Source organism: Anoplopoma fimbria, chromosome 12 (genome assembly GCF_027596085.1).
Source record: "Anoplopoma fimbria isolate UVic2021 breed Golden Eagle Sablefish chromosome 12, Afim_UVic_2022, whole genome shotgun sequence".
Lineage (NCBI taxonomy): Eukaryota > Metazoa > Chordata > Actinopteri > Perciformes > Anoplopomatidae > Anoplopoma > Anoplopoma fimbria.
In genome coordinates, this window is record NC_072460.1 from 20678034 (window position 1) to 20695766 (window position 17733).

Below are 17733 nucleotides of genomic sequence, written 5' to 3' on the forward strand. Positions count from 1 at the left end.
TGGAATCCCTTCTTCTCTCTATCGTTACTTGGAAGTTTTTTTATTTTTCCCTTCTAAAGTATTTAAATGACCTGAAAACCCTTCACGGCTGTGTCTCTTTTACTGTGTTTATTATACAATACGTGTACGTGTATACAAGACAAATGAATAAGATAAAACTAAAGCCATAAAACTCAAGCACTAACTCTTTAGAGCTCAGCTGAGTAGCTAGTTTATTTATGAAGAAAAAAAAAATCTTAACATGTCATTTTCCTTGGCCAGTGTTTCTCTTTTACATTCCGTTCGGAGGTGTTTGTTCATCGAGTGGGCAAAATCCACTTTTCTGTATATGTGAGCTTTGAGAACAGTTGTGAGTTTAATAGAGTGAGTGTGTCTTTTTCTACTTTCAAAGCTGTTGACGTCCTTGTTTCATAGAGGTAGCTGAATTTACAGTATTGTGACTAGTATCGTATATGCCTTGTTTTGATAGTATAAATAATACATATAAAATCACGATAGGTTCTAAATAATACTACTAAAGTTAAAGTATATATATATATATATATATATATAGAGCGAGAAAGTGTGTTCTTTTCTTGGGCTGAGTGCAATTTATGAACCAAACTGGGTCCCTATTCAAGTTTCTCTTCTTATGATTTAACAGCAGGCCGTACAAGTGACCACATGTACAATCAATAACACACTGCTGCTGAGGCGTATTTATGTTGATTTGTTTAGCATATTGCTCAATCAACAAAACAATGTAGTTAGAGATCCAACAATCTTAAAGCAAAAAAAAGAGAGAAACTTAAAACAGTGGCACCCAAGTTTTAGGTCTAACTCCCTCCCATAGAACTACGCATAGATTTATGATTTTCTCAAAGAAAATGGCAGAAAGTACATGAAAATATCGAAACGCATATAATGTCATGTACATTATATGCAATTAAAGGAGTAGTTCCAAGTTTTGGGAAATACACTTATTCGCTTTCTTGCCGAGAGATGAGAAGATCGATACCACTCTCATACCTGTGCACTAAAGATGAAGCTGGAGCCAGGAGACGGTTAGCTTAGCTTAGCATAAAGACTGGAAACGAGGGGAAACAGCTAGCCTGGCTATGTCTGTGTTTGTGTTAAGATAAGCTAATTGTCACCTAGCTCCAGCTTCATACCTAAAGGACAGAGTGGTATCAATCTTCTCATCTAACTCTTGACAAGGAGAATATGCCTTTTCCCCCAAATTGTTGAACTAGTTCATTTTAAGTTTACCTCAGTCGCTGAAGAATTTTCTCTGAAGTAAACGTCCACCTGCCATATATCAATCCTGGCAACAATCTTAAATGTGTTGTGCAACGTTGCACGTCGTCTAAAGCAATATTATATTTATTCACTGTCCCTTTATTGTAACTGATTGTGACCAAATGATGCACTGAGAACAACTCAAAAACAAGATTTCAGTGTGTTTCACATAAATACTGCCAGAACCTGCTTACAAGTTGCCTGCGTTCGTCTACGCTGTTTGAATCTACGAAGCCAAACTAACGATTCACTCAGAAGCAAACGGAACACATCAGACGATGAGGCAAATGTGACTACAGGTCAATTTATAGCACATTTAAGAGATTTGTTTTGGTTTTACTGCTCGGGTCACTGCGGTCACATGACATCCAAGTTCTATGGGGGACACAGACTGGGGGAGGGGGGTTGGGGGGGGGGCTGGCTGTGTGTGCTTATGTTTGTGGGATAAATAGATGAAGTGTAGGCCCTTTAGCAGACGTGGTGCAAAAAAAAAACACAGCACTAGAATAAATAAATACAAGATACAGTACAGGTCTGCATGCGCGGGACACATTACTCATTCCTAAATGTACATCTCTGTGTGTATGACCGTAATACTCAAACAATCTTAGCTCTATTTTAAATATGGGGGTTGTTCTGTTTTGTTCCCTAGCTGTGTTGACGTACAATACCTTATGCACAACTTCAGCTGAATCTGTGAGCTGTTTCATCGGCTGTGCAGACACAGTTTTAGAACACCGTTCACAGAACTAGCTTTTCTTTTTGTTTCGGGTTTGACTTTTTAACAAACGCTGGGATTTAAAAAGGGAAAACATCCAAAGTTCAGTAGATCATTCGCCACCCTGTCGAAAATGTGTTGAGACACCACTTTTGAAACATGTTGTCTTGTCTCCTCTATTACTCGCTGTATTTCTTCTTTGTATTCTTGTGCATATGTGTAATCACTTCTTCTTATGTCTTTATTTGTTTTCGTGATGTATACTTCTAATGTAGAATGTAGGACTGTGTTTGAATCAATGCCAGAATCACGTTTGTTGTTTTTGTTTACGTCTTTGTCCTGTTTACGTGTAACCAGCTATGTACCATCAGTATCATTATGCTGACTAGGAAGCAGGCTCGTCGATTTCAACTGAATCTGCTTTTGAGCGTAAAGAATGCCGGCCTTCATGTTTACATGGATATACCGTATACTGCCAAACATGCAGGACCGAACCAAACTCCCCTCTTGAGCGCTTAGTCCTCCACCTCTCATCCCTGATGCAACTGTATTCTCAAGACTCTTTTTCCTTCTTTTTTTTTTTTCTCCCCTCTTTCTCTTCTTCATCATCTTTTAAAGAGTCGGAGGATGGTCAGGGTGTGTCCTCTAGCTGTGTTTCTTCGTGTCTAGTGTCGTGGTGCGTGTGTTCATGTCAGTACTTGTGCCTACTGTGGATCGCATGCTTTAGCCCTTGACTGGACACAAACGTTGCTCACAAACTCCTCTTGACCCTTATGTGGACAAACGTTGGGGATCCTTATAAAGTTATCAAGGGAACCAAATAACTTATTACAAATTTATCATATGTGTTACCAGTTCTGTAAAAAAACAAATAGGAAATAAAGGCCTTTTAATTACCATGATTTGTTTGTGTTCAATACGCAAAGTGTGCACTAATGATCTCTCTGCCTCTGATGCATAACACATTAATGTCACACTGAGAAACATCTCCGCTCCTTAACAGTTTATTAAGCAATGTGAGTAAACCTGTGTGCAAATATTAAGCTATCATCAACACATTACAAACATTTTCAAAGACAAGATGCTGCATAGTTCAATATATCTACAGCATGTGTGGAAATAGCTGTGCCTTATTTGTAGTTCTGAGTAAAGTACTGGATGTGACCAGAGATAACAGTGGTGTTACAGCATGTGGCCCTGGTTGGACTCCAAAACCATCACATTGTCAAAGGAATACATCGAACACTGGGGACTTTGGTCAACTCGTCCATTAAAGGGAAGAGGAGACGGATACCTGGCAAGTTTATACATTAAATATGATAAATGACACACTGTTTTAAACCAGGATGACGTAACCTCTTTTTTTTTTACTCTTTCATGGTTTTATTTGTACTTCTCATTAAGTCGACTGACCAGTAAACATTTTAAATGTTTCAAACATTTGTTGGAGGATGAATCATTTTACTATAATGCAACACAATGCAGTAGCACCAGTTATTATGGCCTCAATGACCAGTTTATCAGAACAAAAGACATGGGATTTATTGAAGGGCTATAGTATTGGATCGTATTAGATGTAGCCAGATATACCTACAGTAATAAACTGGCAACTGCATTTGGCCAATAATTACTTTTAATTAAACTTAATCCATCGTGACAATATCAAAACACAATATAATTAAGTTAGAATCTATGTTATCTACACCACATGTAATGAAAAGTGCTAGCAACAGTTTATTCCTCAGAACCTTTGATTGTGCTTGATATTTATTTATTATTTATCACACGATATTGTGGTGGCTGAAATGTCAGCGGTGGTTTACAGCGCCTCTACTAGTGGAAGATTATGGCATTTTGTGTGTTCATCATCTCACAGAAAGATGGCCAAGTAGACGACCAAAAATATTTATGTATTCTTTTGAAAATTTTGTAAACAAAGTATAAAGATTAGAACGAAGAAATGCATAAATAAATAAATATATCTCTATTACAGAAGAAAGGTCACTTTCTTTTACAAACACTAAACTAGCCATTCTGCTGTTTTTAAGCTCAGTGTCTGGATGCAAAATCCTCAAAAAAAAGAAGAAGAATGGCTACTGAAACCACACAAAGAACCGATAAACAGAATTCTACAAACGCAAAATGACATTATCTTGGAAACTAAAACCAGTAAAAGAAAGACATAACATACGGTCGAGTGACTGTATCAGATACAGTGGAGACATTATCATAAAAGTTCTTTTTGACTAAAATGTCACAAAAAACGTATCAAACCAGTTGAAAATGATTTGCTAAAGTGAAGTTTGTGTCTGTTTACAGAATTAGGAGTTATGAATTGCTAATTAAAAAGGCGTTGTGAGGTGAGCTGGGTGACAAACCTGAGAAAGTTGTCAATCAAGGCAAAAACACACCGAAATATGCACATTATTAAAACCCTAATATCTTTATCATAGCGTAAACATTTTCAAAAGGATTTACCCTATATAACATCTAAGATAAAAATGTTTTACGGAATACATTTTTAGTCTGGTGCAAACATCCATTAGTAGATCTTACAGAAATACTGTTGCTGCTGTTGCTACTCAGATGCCTTGGTGGATTCATATTAATATGTCGTTTTTTGCTTCTGGAACCGGAGCACCTGTTTGTCGCTTGGCTGGGTTTCATATTACCTTTGTGCTCATATATTCTAATTGAAATTATAACGATCATATCTCCATGCCAAAGTGGCCTTTGGGCCCTTGTCATCTCTCCTCTTTCACTATTAAGACAACATTAAAATACTTTTTTGCAGTGGACGATGTGGCAACAAACGTGATGTCTCAATGTGACGGTGTGGTTATAATATTAGAAACAGTACCTTCATGCTAACGCCATGGTTTTGTTTTAAACTGTGCCTTGACAGGTTATTCAAACAGTATAACTGGTCCCTATTTGATTAATGAACGAAAATAACTAATTATGCAGAAATAACTGTTGTAACTCCATCATAACACTCGGGTGAAATTTGACTGAAACTCTTTAACACTCCTTTTCTGATCTTCACAAGTCCCAACAGGAATTTATTTCTGCAAAAGCAGCCATCGTTCGTATCTCAGGGAGAAGTCAAAACTTGGGACATGGCGGTTGATTGAACTGCCATCAGGGTTGGAGCGTCCACAGACACAGAGCAGGAGCTTCAGACTTCTTTTCATTTGGACAGTTTGCTGATGACCCGAATGAGAGCCCCGTTCTCATCCTTAAGCCTCTGGTTGTCTGACTTGAGCTCTGTTAAGACCTGGGGCAGCAGAAGGAGAAGGAATGATATTAGAACATGATATCATTATATCATTGGGATGTTTGTCATTTCAAGCTTCAGATGGCAAAATGACACAAATCACCAGGACTGTAATGACACAATATCTTCAGTCACCACTAACAACATGTGGACTAAAAGTTGTCTTTAAGTAAAGTTTAAAGCCAAACAATGAGGACATGCTTTACCATACTTAATCATGCAAGTTAGGAGTGACTTTGACGACATGTTCCGCATGTGAAAAGTGAAAGAGACCAAAGAGAGAGAGAGAGAGACTGAGAGAGGGTCACTTTCTCTAAATCTAGGTCATGTCTCTCATGAGGAGCGATGACTAAAAATAACCACCCTCTTTGCCAAAGTATTTCCCCTCTACTAGAGACAAACAACAACCCTCTGCTCTCTAGCTGTGACATATTACCGAAAACTTGTAAATGAGCAAAGCCCCATGGCAACATGTTCAAAACCTGTTGCAAAACACACATTTAGAGCCCCTTTTCTATTCCAGTTTAGCTGTTTTTCATCATACTGAATGGTAACCAAGATCCTGTATATAAATCCCATCGTCATGGTAATGCCCTGCCCTAATGTTTTTGGGAAACACGAACCGAAATGAACCTAGTTTCTCATCCAGTGGCTCAGGACTCATTTTGAATGCTAATGATCTCACACATTTCGTTTTCTTTGGAAGATTGACTAGAATTGCTATTTTCCTTGGCAAACAACTTTGCATTGATTACACAGCACATTAAACAGCATCCACATCTTTTTGACTGCTGCAAGATCAATAGGCACTATAAACGTGTTTATTCTTTATGGTACAGACTTTTACTGCAGACGTTTTATTTAGATGATAACCAAAGAATAAAAATGAATCTATCGCAGTGTTCATGTCATGTGAAGCCCCATGCAACATGGATGTTACTAAAAACTACACTTCAAAAGGAGGCTTGTGTGAAATGTTTGTTTTTTTTGGGGGGGGGAGGGGTCAGCAGGGCTGGCCTCTGATGGCCATAAAGGAGATTGGGTTAAAAGAGTGCAGAGGAAAGTACATTGCAGACTGAGGGGGGCGGGCGGGCGGGGGGTGCAGGACCTGCCTGAGAGGAACACAGCAGAGGACGAGGCGCCAGAAGGAGAGGGGAGTGTAGAAGTTATGTGTCCGAGAAAGGGCAGAGGAAGTGGGGGGATGGGGAGAAAGGAGGACAGATGATGTCAGAGGATCAGAGGTCCTCTGTCTCCGGCATGGAGGCCGTCGCAGAGAGGCGGGTGAGGACGCGCAGCATGGCCCTGTTCTCAGCCAGGAGACACTCGTTCACCCTCCGCAAGGTCTGGGCCTGAGCCAGAGCGGGGAAAGCCTGCACAGAGGAGGAGAGAGATCCAGAGAGGGGCAGACAGAGAGAAGCATGCAGGGAGGAAGGGCATGTGCAAAGAGGAGGACCCGTACAGAGACTGTATACAGGTTCACTCACCCACACAGACAGGGAGAAATAACAACAGATCGGAGGGACTCATCAGAAAAACTTATATAAACGAATATTTACTCAACGGGGTGATTTGAGAAGAAATAGCGAAAGCTGCAACAAGCAAAGGAATCCAGTTCACTTTGGGTGTGTGCTCATTAAACCTGGGCTGAATGTGGAGAATGGTGAGTTGTTGAAGTGTTATATGCATAGCTTTGCAGAGGATAGGGTCATTTAAATTCTACTATTTCAAACATAGCACAAGAGCCTTGTCAGTTTTTAAGTCAAAGGAAAATAAATGATTCATTTCCCCTCCTTCTCTTCTTGGCCTGACTTTTTGAGGTGAACCTCAATGTGGTTCAACAGAAACATCTGTGGTTTGACGCGATTCCTGAGGGCAAACCACATAACACACACACACACGCACACACACACACCCACACACACACACACACACACACGCACGCACACACACAAACACACACAGGGCACTTGTAGAATTTCTGGCTACCCAAACACACGTGTGTAAACGTTAATATATGGCCACGGTTGAGGTTGAAGGAGGGCTTCCAGCTGTTTCTTACAACACCGAAACACATTTATGAAAGAAATTTGAAGCTAGCCTGTGTTTGGAACGCAACAGTTCATGCATATAATGTTCTCTTGGTATCAGAACAAAAAAAGGTAGAGTTTCTGGAGAGGTGCCCTTGGCGAGAAAGAGAAGAGAAAGACAGAGTGAGGCGAGGGTGCATAGTGTTTGAATGAATTTATTACATTCTCTTAGCATTGAGCTCTTTGATATTTAATTAGATCCGACCAAACTTTCCAGTCCTGCAGATAATTCAACACAGTTAATATTAATTAAGTTTCAGAGGAATAATTCAGCTGCTCTGTATGAAATGTGAGACCCTACAAAGTAATCAGATAACTAGTGCAGATACTATTTCAAAAGGGAAAACAAGGACACACAGTGCTTTTGATGAGAAGCACCTGAAACCAGACCCAGTGTGCTACAGACCAGTAAGATCAGACATGAAGAGGTAGTCCTGATCCGACCTGCGCCCCGCTTTACCGTAGATGAAGCCATGCCTACGTGCACCATCTATAGGGAAGGAGTGTAATAGCTTTGGCAATGTTGACGCCTCCGTCACCTGCAGAGTGTCACAACTGAAGTCATTTTAATACCTAAACAGCAGCAGTTGTAACACTCACACAATGTGGTGTGTGCGTCAGAATTACAGCAGCTGTTACCGGAAGACAACACCGCCATTTCTGCTTCTTGAGGTCTAAAGTGTTGCTGCCATCTCTCCCTTTCCGGTAGGTGGCACACGTTGGCACTAATCTGGCACAGACTGAGCAGTTTAGTCTGCTAAATGGGGAAAAAGTGACTTTGTGAGTGAGTGACAGTCCCAGCTCCCTGGCGTGCTTTGCATCTAGAGAAAGTAAAACGATCGTGTGCTTGTGGCCCCCTGAGTACACCACGTGATGTAGATGTGCGTCCACTCGTGTAAAAACATGCCTGAGTCTCTGACGGATCAGAATCGTGTGAGGTGACAGGCAGGTGTCAATCACTTTCTCCGCGTCATAGCGACCACTCACCGTCCCCCCTCCCCCTGAGACAACCCGCTCTCAGGGCTGGTACCCACAGCGGAAGCGCATCGGGGCGTCCTGCTGAGGGAACCACGACAACGACGGGGTCAAACATTTTGCTGCCGACATACCACACTGCTGCATGTGTCCTATTTATAACGACGCTGTCACTGTCTGCATATTATAAGTTCTCTGACCTGGATTTTTTTTATCTCTTGAGGAAGATAGCATTACCATTACAATCAAATTATTATCTTTATTGTGTCTTTTGTGATTGCTCACACAAGCTAGAGACACAAACAAAGTGTAGGCCTCGTCTACTCAGGCCTGAAATCTCTCTGCAGCTCTCTACCCTGTCTTGCTTTGTGAAGCGGAATACACGCAATGCAGTGCAGGAATGTTTGACAAAAGCGGGTCTTTTTGCTCTTGGACAGGGTTTTGGTATTCAGCTGGAACTAGGTCACAATGTTCACCCCAACAGTGGGATAAGTGGAGCAGGGGAGCAACAGCACAGGCTCCTCCTTAGCCTGGCAGGAAGTGGCCCAGCAGAACACTGTGGGTAATGAGCCCGAAGCATTAACCTTCCCTCTCCTTGAATTCAAACCCACCTGGCTAACAACGACCCCGGATTGAGAATGTGTTGGCTATATGTGTGTGTTTTGCTCCGTAAAAACACTTTAGGCGTGCTTGATTTAGCATGGGTAATAGTGGCTTGGCTGGAAGTGTGTACCTTCAAGTACTGTTAGTGTTATGGCATTGTGAGGGGGGAAAAAAACATGTGAGATAAATGACGCACGACTTGTATAAGAGAGAAAATATGCTATTTAAACCCAGGGTGAGTATGCACAATTTATTTTTGCATGAACTGACCTTCAACTCATCCTCCATGTTTGACACTCTTTTCTCAAGAGCTTGTTTTTCCTGTAAATAAAAAAGAAACAACTGAAATTAATATACTTCTGAACCAGGAAAAATAGAAGGAAAAGACCAAGAAAGGTGATGCACATTAAACCATCTTGATGATCAAATAATTACCAAGATTTCGAAATGTTGCCAAGACACTTACCCTTTTCTCCGAATCAAGTACTGTAGATCTCTCTGATATTCTGTCGTGTCTCTAGAAATTAGAATAATTGTGTTATTGTAAGTGTTGGGACGATAATATTTATTTAGAAACATTATTTCATTAAGTAATCAGCCACGACCTTCTTTCTGCACAAACAGAGGGAAAGGATGATGGTGAGGCAGTGAAAACAGAACTGAATTGACAGTTTTCTGTACCTGAGTGACTTTCTCCAGCTGGGAGCGGATCTTGACCAGTTCGTGTTTGCTGTCCTGCAGCCTGGACTTGAGCTTCTCATTCTCATGCAAAGCGTCTGCATACATCTGAAAGTGAACATTGGGAAGATTGAGGAAGAGCTTCATTCCAGAGATTATGGTCTTTTTATGATCAATACATTTTTTTGATAATACCAAGTCGCAAAAAACATATATTAAATTAAATAGCACATTAATATGTGTAACAAACCAAAATGTTAAAAAACAATAAGTTAGCAAGGAAATGTATGAGTGTTCAATACAAATATAAACTGAAAGTATATGTAGACCTATGTAAGTTTATATATATATATATATATATATATATACGATGCTAGAAAAATTGTGAGCCCATGTGTAATTTAGTTTAAATTCATGTTTTTATAATAAAAATAGTTTTATTGGGAATTGTTTTTATTTCATTAGGCTTCGAATTCCTCAGTTAGCTACTGTTAGCTAGCTTAGAGCACAAGTTAAGAAAGTTTTATTTAGTTTAATTATTTTGCCCAAGTCAGTTTTAAATCACTGTTTTGATTTCTACCATGCCAGCCAAAGGAGAGATTTATATCTATATATTGCTTAAAAATCAAACAATGGAAGAGCACAGACATAAAAAGGAAGAACTATTGTTAGTTAGCTCAAGTTGGCTTGAGCTTCCAAAGAGAAACAATGTTTTTATGTTCCTCACAGAGTTGTGTGTCTTCCTCTGATGAACTTCTACAGAATCAAAACCTGCTATCCGTTAGCCAGCTAACCACAACTTTGTTAAGCCGAATGTGTTTGTTTTAAATCTTACTAAATTGAATTCATAATTACAGAGCCATTTATTCATTTCTTTAATAATAAACACTTCTGGTGCCAAATAAATAAAGTAATAAGAATATTATATTATCTTGAATATAATCCAAAACCTGCTTTCTGTTATTTGTATTACGGTCCATTTATACAAACAGACCAATGTATAAATCCGATCTAGCCTTGTTACGTGCCCGGGCAAAGTGCCTGTGTTTCTGTTTTTCTTCCCTCCCGCCTTTCTATCTCTCTCACTCCCCTGTTCTCTATCCAGGTGCTAATAAGATGATTGGTTTCCACCTGTGCAGGCCAGGCATGCTGCTGATTGGTTTCCACAGACTTCGAAGCTGCCAATAAGGCAACTGTTCCACAATAAAAGGAGAAAGCCTGAGGAGATCATGTCATTTCTTTGTTCACTGCCTGCCTGAGCTGCTGCACTGTTTTTGAAAAAACAGGTTTGTGGTGGAAAGGTTGAGAATAGAAGGTGACTTGAGATACCCTTTACATTTCACACACACGTAGCTCACTTTTGTCCAGAGGCCCTGGGATTATCGGACAATGCCCCCCTTGTATTGGTCTTGGTGAGGCTGTTTTTAGATAAGCAACTTAAGCCTTTTTGTTTGTGTTTTGGCCTCAGAGGTAGGAGTTAGCCAGGCATAGTTTTGTTAGATTGATATCAAATGTTTTGACACGACCACTTTGATCCGTCCCCACATCTTGAGAACCTTTGTTTTAAAATACATAATGAGTTGGAATTAATCATTTTTTTCTACTATGACTCTTTTGAATTCTTTGGTTGTCGTGTTACAGTCTCCGCTTTTTCCTTTAGACCCCCCCAAAGGGAATCTAACAGCCTATAATAAACTAATATTACTATTCTGCATCATTTATATTAAAAATATCAAGATGTTCTATCCATAAAATTCATTTAAAATATGAACACTTCATGTTACCATATAAATCTGTCAAAATAAAAAAGAATTCATATATTTAATAGATAAAATGCTGTTTATTTTATTGAATTCCTATTAAATCTGCTTGCTCTTGTTGGAATGTTATTAAAATAGATAAATCTGCCTGCTGATCCTACAGCTTTTTGCACCACATGTATCATTCTTAAGGGATTTTGCTTGTTTGAACTGGGGTAAGAGTAGCGTACTACCTTCTTATAGTCTTTGGCGGTGGTGTCTTGCTCCTGTCTGCTCAGAGCAGCCAGCCTCGTCTCCCTCCGAGTGTAAGAGCCGGTGCGCCCCAATGGTTTGTCTGTCGCACTCTCCCCACTGGAGTCATATCTAAAAGTAACACATTCAGAACACGCTGCCACTTTATTTAGGTCACTTATGTTTTGATTTTTCTCAGGAAATACAGTTCTATATTACAGAAGATTAAAAAAATAAAAAAAAAAGATAAATCCTCACCTTGACAATCTTTCATGCTGAAAAACAAACAAACCATGTTAGTTTGAGCAACCAGTATTACAGCATGGGAACAACACAGTGTAGTAAAAATGTGATTAGATCCAGATATATTTGTTCGATAAGACAAACCAGAGGCTTGGTCGTGAAATAATTTCCATTTTGAGACCACAGAAGAAAAACAAAACTTCAGAGTGAATTATTACATCGTGTTCAGAGACCTGAAGTCCCAAGGGGAAGAAATGCGTGCAGAAGTGAGATATAATTCAGCCAAACACTGCGCTGACCGGGTTCACAAGGGTCAGACCTCCCTGGTGAGCCCGGTTAATCTTTCAGAACAGGCGGCAGCCACACAAATGCCTGCAGCGTAAAGATGACATCATGACATCAGAAGCTAAGTATCTCCTGTGTGAGGGGTCGATGTCTGACCTCAGACAGCAGACTTGAGAGCAGGCTGTCCTGGCAGTGTTTTTGCTTTGACCAGCTCAAGTCTACACGGCGGCCAAGTTGTTCTTATTCTGCCTGTTGTGATTAAATACTGAATTAGTTTCCACTTCACCAAGGAGTCTGGGTAGTGTGCTCCACTCAGAGTCGTTATGTATGTGTGTTTTTTCTCTTACTGGATTTCACTCAGGTCTATTTTCAGAAATCCTATTACCTCAAAGATATGTCTATAATTTATTAGCTGGTAGATGCAGATTATATGTCTACTGCCTCCCTGTGCTAATAAACATGCCATACACTGTGCTCAAAGGGTCTCCACTATCAGAATCTTTATCTATCCAGACCTTCAGCTAAACCTCTTTCTGATCCGGACCAAACTGAACAAATAGATAACTCACTGCCGTCAGCTGATAAACGTGAGAGGATGATGACTGGAGATACTTTAGTCTGGGGACTGGAAAAGAGAGACATAGAGGGAAAGAGAAGAGGCCACAATATGATGCCAGATCGTTCAATAATGTCTTTGAATACCGTCTTGTAAACTTTACTCCTAAATTCAAAGATTTAGAGTTGCTGTCTCGCCAGGAAGAGAGGGCATTAAACACCTCCGATTAGAAATAAACGGCAATAAACATCTTGTGTGGTGCTGGTGGTGCAAGCTGCTTGAGACAAGGAGCAGATGTAGACTGTATTTAAGTACTAATCTGCTTTATAGGAGGACAGTTCTTGTCAAAAGGAACAGAGCGAACAGTTATTCCTGCACTCGTATTTGTAGACTTTGGGGGGGGATATTTCATGCAGCATTAAAGGAGCTGTTCCTCAGCAAGTGTTTACATAACTGAGCCAGCGCTGCCTGTCCTTATGTGGTCATGTGCTTAGGCAGAGCTACCCAGGAAAAAAAAGACCTCCGTGACCTGAGATGAAAAAGGGGCCGAGGATGGAGCCACGAAGAGCCCCCACTCACTCCAGTCCCCTCATGCAATGCTGAGGATATTCCTCGATCATATTTGGTGCTGATTCATTAATCAATTGTCATAATTGGCCCCTCTGATTTTATGAATAAATCACCATGATGTCTGCTTCGGCAAACTCTTTTAAAGCTTATGAGTTCCTGACTGTACGCAAACCTATTTCACGCTACAGGATTAGAAAATTGGTGAAATTAGATTTTTAAAAACTTCATTCCAGTGACATCCAAAGAGAGCCCAGTGGGGTTATACAAAGGGATCCTTACACTAATGCATGATTTTACATGTATGTCTGCATCACGGTCCTTTTTGTTCAAATGTAACCAAATCAATAAACTGAATCATAGCAGAAATTGTTCTTCTGATAGCAGCTGCACCAATATGCTTCCCTTGTTAGGAGAGACAGAGGGAGTCAGAAGTGGCACATGTAGCTCTGCAGCAAAGTATGTGAGGCAGAGCAGATGCAACAGAGACAATCAACTGGGGGGGGAAACAACAGGGTGCCAGACTGATGGAAACAGCCTCCAAACGACTGCATGCTTGAACCACGGGCGCCCCGTAAACACATCTGCCTCCAGTTTTATGGTTTGCCAGGACCAACATCATACACACCGGGGGTAGTCGGAGGCAGGCTTCCTGCACGAGCTCACTGCTACATTATATAAACGATAATGTTAACAGCAGTCTGCAAGAGCCAATGAAATCATCATTAGGAGAGTGTTCACTCTCCCTCTCATCTCTGTCACAGCATCACTCCTACAGAGCTGACTGGATTTTACAGTAGGAAAATCTGAGCTACGCACACACACACACACACACACACACACACACACACACACACACATTTTCTCTCTTCGACCCCTTCGCTGGAACTGACGGTGCACACACAACCATAAAAGACGTTTCTTCCACATTCACTCAGCTTCGTTCACTTCAGCCACTCCTCTTGTTAACTCTTTACAGAGTATCTGAGCCCGTCTGGGAGCAGCTTGCTGTTTGTACTTTTTCAAGAGCACTGACTAAAAATTAATCACATCCAGGGATGGAAGAAATACTCAGATTCTTTACTTCAGTTAAAGTACTAATACCACATTGCAAAAAATACTCATTTCCAAGTAAACATCCTGGACAGGAGCATTGTGAGCTTGTTAATGCATCAATGCGTAAGACATATTTTACTGCCGTAGTTGGTCAATGTGGAACCTAACTAGTTAATTTAGTCTAGTTAGTTCTACTATAATTGCTTTTCTATAAAACATTGCATTATTTCACTTCTCTTCAAATCAAACCATGGGAAGTTTAAGGGGGACATAATTCCTTCATAATCTGTCCTGCCTATGTTTTCTTTGTTTCTTGTGATGTATTTATAGTTAACTGTTTTATTTTGTCAGCACCTCTCCTTTCGTTCCAGATAACTTCACTTCCTGCCTTTGCATGTTTTTCTCCGCCCCTTTTGAAAACCTGCCCCGCCCTGATTAGTTTCACTTGTCCCTCGTTAGCCCTGCACTCACCAGAACTCCTGCTCACCTGTTCTCACTTCACCAATCAGCCCTTCACTACATAAACCTAAATCTGTAATCTGCCTGCTTTTTTTTTTTTTGCATTATTTTTCTTTTGCTTTATTTAATTATCGTCTTTGTGTCAGCCTGGCTCTTAGTCTGCCATCTGGTATTTTGTGCAACTGCTAAGAACTCACTGACACCTGAATGTTTTATTTCTTGTAGAAAGTCTCACGCTTAAGGTGGGGAACCAACGGTTTAATCTTCATGTGGTTAAGTCATAAACATATAAAATGTTTTCCTTAATGTAAAATGTTTTAGTCAAAAGATGCTAGAGAAAATAGTTGTTAAATGTAGACTAAAAAGTGGAATATTTAACACTGAAAGGTGGTGTAGTGGAAGTCATACGTAGTATCAAATGGAAACAAGTAAAGTAGACATGTATATTTGGTACATTACTTGAGGGAATTTACTGAAGATCTGCCAAATGTGTGCATCATCCAATAAAATGTGTTCCTGTTTATACTACCTCCTTTTGCTCACAGCTGTATTGCACACTGTGTTTTTCTAAAGAGGACCAGTTTCTCATCAAAACATTGTGACAAGTGCTAAAAATACTGCGTCAACCTGATTCCACCCCCTCTGAATTTCATTTTCTCTCCCATGAAAAGTCAAACCAATTCAGATTGGGCTGACGTCATGGAAACGGTGCCAGAGTTTCACCATGGATATGTTGCATATAGAAAGCAGAAAAATGAGACCATTCACTGGGAGCAGTGACTGCTAGAAACTTTGCTGTAATGAGAGCGTCTGTAGTGTTGCATAACGTTAGATGAGCAAATGTGAGGATCTCTAAATAGATAGAATAATGCTGCTTCATATTTCTGCATTTCCTTCTGCCCCTTTAAATATGTCCTGTGTCTGCTGCACTGACATAAACACAACAGTCAAACAACGCCCATGAGAATAAGCCACTTAAGATAGAAAAAATAAAATAACAGGAAATTACAGAAGAAATGTTCCAGTCCAAAAGTCTTTTCCAGAAAATGTCCTAAGACTCTTTCACGGTTAATCAAATAAGCTGAGCTGACGAGTGGTTCGGTTCATAAGTTGTTTCAACATTGTAATAAACTCATTTAGTGAATCAGGAGTGGTGGATTGTACATGCAGATGCACATAATCATGTACAAATGAGGGAATAACTCTTATCATGTGCTTGTTTGAACACGCTCACAGCTGCACATGTTCAGATGAATATTTTACAAGGGCTGGAACAATCATTTCAATTTTGAGTTAAATCTGCCAGTTTAGTATCAAGTTATTGCTTGGCCAAAAAAAATGCCAAAATGGTGAATAAAGTTCAAGATGATGACCTTAAAGGTTCTGTTTCATCTGACAAACTGTCAAAAAGAAACTGTTCCTCACATTTCAGAGGCTGAAATCACAGAATATGTATTATTTCTGCTGGGAACATGACTAAAACAATTACATTATTGAAAATAGCTGAACCTTTTTTCTAGACCGACTAAAGCGATTAATCAGCAAATTATATCAACTCTACTTTAGACAGAGCTTGTGCTGTCATGTGTTTAGACGTCTTAAAATATTTAGTCTGAATCCAGGAAAGAAAAGAACTAGTTTATAGATCAATCTTTAACACACACAGGAAATAAGCTGCTTAGTAGTCAGAAATTGAAGAAACTTAAACATTCAAAGTCACTTGATAGTGTGTAAATAAACTAAGAGTCAATACTTTTAACAGTTTCATGAAAATAAATTACACAAAGAGATATTGAGATATGAAATTAGACTCTTCTATCCTGCTACATTGTTGAAATTATAAAGTTAAAAATCCAAAATGTGTATTTCTCTTACTCTGTAGTTTTTGTCTGTAGGGGACGGAGAGGCTGGTGGGGACTCTGTCAGTGACTTCCTGGTGCGAGTCAGGTCCTTGGTGCGCGGGTAGTAGGATGACATCTCCCCCCCTCTTCTCTGGACCGACGGATCAGCCTCTACTGTAACATTCACCGAGGCCACCAGCAGATAACAGCTGCACAGAGTCCCTCAAGCAACGGTGACGCAGATGCCCATGACTGCGCTCCTGGGGAATCCTCAGCAACAACAGGTGTGCGTGTGTGTGTGTGTCTGTATATATATATATATGTGTGTGTGTGTGTGTGTGTGTGTGTGTGTAGGTCTCAGTCCAGCTTCACACTCCCATGAGCTGGAGAAATCTGCAGCTAAGTTTGGAGGGGTTTTCAAATGTGTGGTCACGCCTTCTTCAAAGACCCAGACAGTGAAGCAATAATCAGATAAAAAAGGCAAAGATCAACAAAGTAAATTATCCTCTGATAACCAAAAAAAAACCCCCAAGAAATTACTCTTTATCTAGTAAAGCAAACAAATGATTATCTCCTCTCTGTCAACACTGACTTTTTTGATAGAATGTGAAGAAAAACAAAATTCCAAAAGGAAGCAGCCTGGAGAGAAAAGTTTTCTCCCTCTGCAGCCTCTTCCAATGTTTCACAAAGTTATACTCACTCTCTCTCTCTCTCTCTCTCTCTCTCTCTCTCTCCTTTTCACTGCTTGGTCGCCCTCCCAGTCCCTCCACCCCCCTCCGCTTCCCCCTGCTCTCTTCAGCGCTGGCAATCTGCCAGAGGCTCTGCTATGGCTGGACTCGGCACTGAGGGCTAAAATTGTCCACTGATGTGGACGGGGATAAGGGGGAGGTGGAGCACAAAGCCAGAGTTGGAGCATGGGAGGGGGTGGGGGGGATGCATCAGTTTGTGTCCAGGAAGGTCAACACAGTATATTACCTGAGGAGCCATCAACAGCCGCGAAGTGTCGAGTAACTGTGTTCGCCCCACAGTGTGATGGAGAGGAGAGATGCTGTTAGTGGGAGTGCTACACAGTGTTAACACCTTTCCTCTCACCGAAATGTGTTCAATCTATTTCTCATT

General features: G+C 40.4%; 1 protein-coding gene across 2 annotated transcripts; it reads right to left on the reverse strand.

The window, feature by feature from the left end:
• Nucleotides 1–2990: 2990 nt before the first annotated feature.
• On the reverse strand, nt 2991–17232 carry LOC129100042 (protein phosphatase 1 regulatory subunit 12B-like). Of its 2 annotated transcripts, XM_054609544.1 has the most exons (8): nt 16649–17226; nt 11866–11882; nt 11610–11739; nt 9620–9724; nt 9405–9455; nt 9209–9259; nt 8348–8419; nt 5203–5273 (listed from the first exon to the last, which is right to left on the reverse strand). In XM_054609544.1, exons 1-7 carry the CDS (start codon nt 16748–16750, stop codon nt 8378–8380), a joined length of 498 nt encoding a protein of 165 aa, XP_054465519.1. In that variant the 5' UTR covers nt 16751–17226; the 3' UTR covers nt 5203–5273; nt 8348–8377. The 2 variants fall into 2 exon arrangements, with proteins under 2 accessions (XP_054465518.1, XP_054465519.1); XM_054609543.1 differs by lacking the exon at nt 8348–8419 and having other exon boundaries at nt 2991–5273; nt 16649–17232.
• Nucleotides 17233–17733: the final 501 nt, after the last annotated feature.